Genomic DNA, 4,041 nt, shown 5'->3' with positions numbered 1-4,041 from the left:
TTGTTCTTGTGATAACCTAAAAGTAACCTATTATGAGCCCTAATGGTTACTTTTAGGTTTTATTTTTTACTAGTGATGTGCAACAATAATCACGATTAATTGCATCCAAAATAAAAGTTTTTATTTATATAATTTATGTGTGTGTACTGTGTATATTTATTATGTATTTTTCTTAAATATATACATGCATGTGTGTGTGTGTGTGTGTGTGTGTGTGTGTGTGTGTGTGTGTGTGTGTACCTGGTATTCATCACGTTGTGGGGACCAAATGTCCCCACAAGGATAGGAATACCAGTAGATTTTGACCTTGTGGGGACATTTCTCAGGTCCCAATGAGGAAACAGGCTTATAAATCATGCACAATGAGTTTTTTTGAGTAAGTAAAAGTGTGCACAATCTCCTGTGAGGGCTAGGTTTAGGTGTAGGGTAGGTGTAGGGCCATAGAAAGTACGGTTTGTACAGCATAAAAACCATTACGCCTATGGAATGTCCCCATAAAACATGTAAACCCAACATGTGTGTGTGTGTGTGTGTGTGTGTGTGTGTGTGTGTGTGTGTGTGTGTGTGTGTGTGTGTGTGTGTGTGTGTGTGTGTGTGTGTGTGTATTATATAATATACACAGTACACACACATATATGTGACTTTGGACCAGTAGCATGGGTATATTTGTAGCAATAGCCAACAATACACTGCATGGGTCAAAATTATTGATTTTTCTTTTACGCCAAACTCATTAGGATATTAAGTAAAGATCATGTTTCATGAGGATATTTAGTAAATATATTAAAACGTAATTTTGGATTAGTAATGTGCATTGCTAAGAACTTAAGTCGGACAACTTTAAAGGCGATTTCTCAATATTTAGATTTTTTTTTTTGCACCCTCAGATTCCAGATTTGCAAATAGTTGTATCTCCGCCAAATATTGTCCTATCCTAACAAATCATACATCAATGGAAAGCTTATTTATTCAGTTCAGTGCAATTAAAAAAACGAATCCAGGGTCACATATTATGTACACAAAAACTTTTTATTTTGGACGCGATTGATCGCGATGAATCGTTGCTCGATCAGCACTAACCATTAAATAACTTATTTTGAGACAATCTTAAAGTAACCTAAAACGTTCCCTAATAATTATTTTCACAGAAATATTTTGCAAACCTAGACGAAAGATTAATCTTTTTTCTGTTAAGAAAGCTTTCCTGACCATCCACAATGTAAAAATAAAAACAAAAGGTTTTGGAATGTTCTCAGAACGTTTTTTTTTTTTTTTTAGATTTAAACATAATATATGACATTGCTTAACGCTGTAATCTGTCAATGTTTTTGGTTGCATAAATAAAAGAATGAAAAATGTGTGCGCCCCTAAGCGTCTTACATTTCAACACTATACAAAACTGAGGAAACAAATGTTTTAAATTTAAGTTAATTATCATTTCCACAAGTGCCATGTTTAAGCAACAATGTCAAAGTTTGCTGTAAGCATCCAAAATGCCGTTGCGGTGAGTGTTGGACAAAGTATTACAGAACTGTTGACTCCCCGAGGACACAGATCTTTGAGACGACAGCCTGAACCTCCTCTTAAACTCTATGCTTATTTGTCTGTCCCTCACATATTCCTGATAATTCCTCGTTAATAAAGTGTAATAGAAAGGGTTGATACAACTGTTACTGTACGCCAAACAAGTCACAACGAAGTTAATGTACACAACAGTGCTGCTGGACAGCCGTCCGTGCGCGTAATAATAAATACTGAGCAACTGCCACAACCAGAAAGGTAAGAAGCACGCCCAATAGGTCAGAACTATACTGAAGATCATATATAACACCTTTTGTTTAGGACACTTCTTCATTTCTCTGGATGGAAATACTGAAGTTTGCGATAGCCAGTAGGTCCGGGCTAATTTCAAGTAGAGATATCCAATGATTAATCCAGGAGCCAAGATGCAGGTGTTGAACAGGATGGTCAGATACACTCTGTACGCGGTCATCTGCCAGGTCGGGTGGCACATGCGCTTCTCTATTCCATTGTGCACGTCTCTCTTGAGGTCAATCATGATCATGGTCGGCAGAGCCAGGATGAAGGAAAGGAGCCACACGAGGCAGGTGACTGCGCGTCTGTAGCGCCGGGACCGGCCAAAGGTGTCCAGCGGGTTCACCACAGCCAAATAGCGCTCCGTGCTCATGATGGTCAGGATGAAGATGCTAGCGTGCATAGTGACAAAGTCCAGGCTGAACAGAACGCGGCATCCGATGTCGCCAAAGTACCAGTCCTTCGCAGAGTACGTCCAAACCACGAAAGGGATGGTGGAGAGGTACAGCAGGTCCGCCAAAGCCAAGTTCACAATGTAGACATACATCGATCCAGTTACGCGCACAGAGGTGTTCATGATGATCAGTGTGTAAACGTTTCCAATTACTCCTACCAAACACATGATGGTCAAAATTGTGCCGAGTATGGATGTGACTAGTGTATCGTATGAAGACGCAGACGCATGCTCGTCGGGTCCTGTTATTGTTGGTGAGATGTTGGCAAAAGCAGTCGAGATATTCACCTGATTCCTCACGCCAAGTGGATCATCTGATTCCATTTTTAAAAGCGTCACTTCATTACTTGGTGAATTAAGTAAGAGCAAGATGTGCGCCAAACTTCACCTGAAATTTCCATTATAGAAAATATAGCTTATAACTTAGCAATATAGACATTAATTCGAATACATTTCCAGATGATTCTTTTAAAAGGTACGTACGTTCTAAATCGGTGGAAATAAATGCGCGCAAAACGTGCCGGGTTCTCACCATCCGCGCGTAAAACTTCCCAGACTGCAGGTCCAGTTGATGTAATATTGTAGTAGCCCCATGGTCGTGGGTGGGATTTATGAGAACCACTCGGGTCTGGTACGCACTGCATCACATATAGAACAATAATAGATTTTAGACTCTGCACTGCGCGCATTTCACCGAATGCTTCAGTTCCTTCTGTGTTTGTTGTTAAGTATTAGCAAGTATTAATTGGCAAGGAAACTTGCACTTTTAAATAAAGAAACAAATAAAGTATGACTAAATAATAATAAAAAACGAATTAGCATTTAAATTATTACTAAATTACACTAACTATTAAAAGTGATTTTAAATTCACAATTCTATGGAATTTAAAACATTATTACTTTGCATACGTTTACACTATGGAAAGTGTTCTTATTAGCCTATTATAACAACATATTTGTTTCCATCTACTTAACTATACAATTTATACAAAAAGTATATTGTTTGTAATCAGTGTTTTGGATTTTAAGTAATTACTTTTAAAGTTCTTGAAAGTTATGATCTTTTGATTTTACTTAAAAACTTAAGGCAGCAATTAAACTTCAGCTTTCACATTTGTAATTCATACATATTTGTCTGAAATACACTAGTCAGAAGAGTCTTTTCTGCTCACCAAGCCTGCATTTATTTAATTCAAAGTACAGCAAAACAGTAAAACTTTTACTATTTAAAATAACTCTTTTCTATTTGAATTTTAAATGTAATTTATTCCTGTGGTTTCAAAGCAGAATTTTTAGCATCATTACTCCAGTCACATGATCCTTCAGAAATCATTCGAATATGCTGATTTGCTGCCATTTTGTTTCTTTGATCAATAGAAAGTTTAGAAGAACAGCATTTATATGAAATAGAAATCTTTTGTAACATTATAAATCTCTTTATCACCACTTTTGATCAATTTAAAGCATCCTTGCTAAATAAAAGTATTCATTTCTATCATTTCTAATAATCAATGTTTCTTGAACAGCAAAAGAATCAAGCATAATAAAATGATTTTTACAGGATCATGTGACACTGAAGACTGGAGCAATGATGCTGAAAATGTAGCTTTAATCACAGGAATAAATTACATTTTAAAATATATTCAAATAGAATTTTAAATAGTAAACATATTTCAAAATTTAAAAAAAATCTTACTGTTCAAAAACATTTGACTGGTAGTGAGTGCAGGGGATCATTGTAACCTTTAAATGATTTTAACAGTAAAACTTTA

General features: G+C 36.2%; 1 protein-coding gene across 1 annotated transcript; it reads right to left on the bottom strand.

Annotated features, from left to right (window-relative positions):
• Positions 1-555: 555 nt before the first annotated feature.
• On the bottom strand, positions 556-2,789 carry uts2r5 (urotensin-2 receptor 5). The gene has a single exon (XM_073833153.1). The coding sequence runs from the start codon at positions 2,591-2,593 to the stop codon at positions 1,469-1,471; it is 1,125 nt and encodes a 374-aa protein (XP_073689254.1). The 5' UTR covers positions 2,594-2,789; the 3' UTR covers positions 556-1,468.
• Between the last annotated feature and the right edge of the window lie 1,252 nt (positions 2,790-4,041).

This window comes from Garra rufa, chromosome 1 (assembly GCF_049309525.1).
Source record: "Garra rufa chromosome 1, GarRuf1.0, whole genome shotgun sequence".
Lineage (NCBI taxonomy): Eukaryota > Metazoa > Chordata > Actinopteri > Cypriniformes > Cyprinidae > Garra > Garra rufa.
The sequence above is the reverse complement of the archived record's forward strand: the minus strand, read 5'-3'. Positions and strand labels throughout refer to the sequence as shown.

Bases quoted from the DNA above. Each gene is read 5' to 3' on its own strand.
- uts2r5 (XM_073833153.1), bottom strand. From the start codon at position 2,593: ATGGAATCAGATGATCCACTTGGCGTGAGGAATCAGGTGAATATCTCG.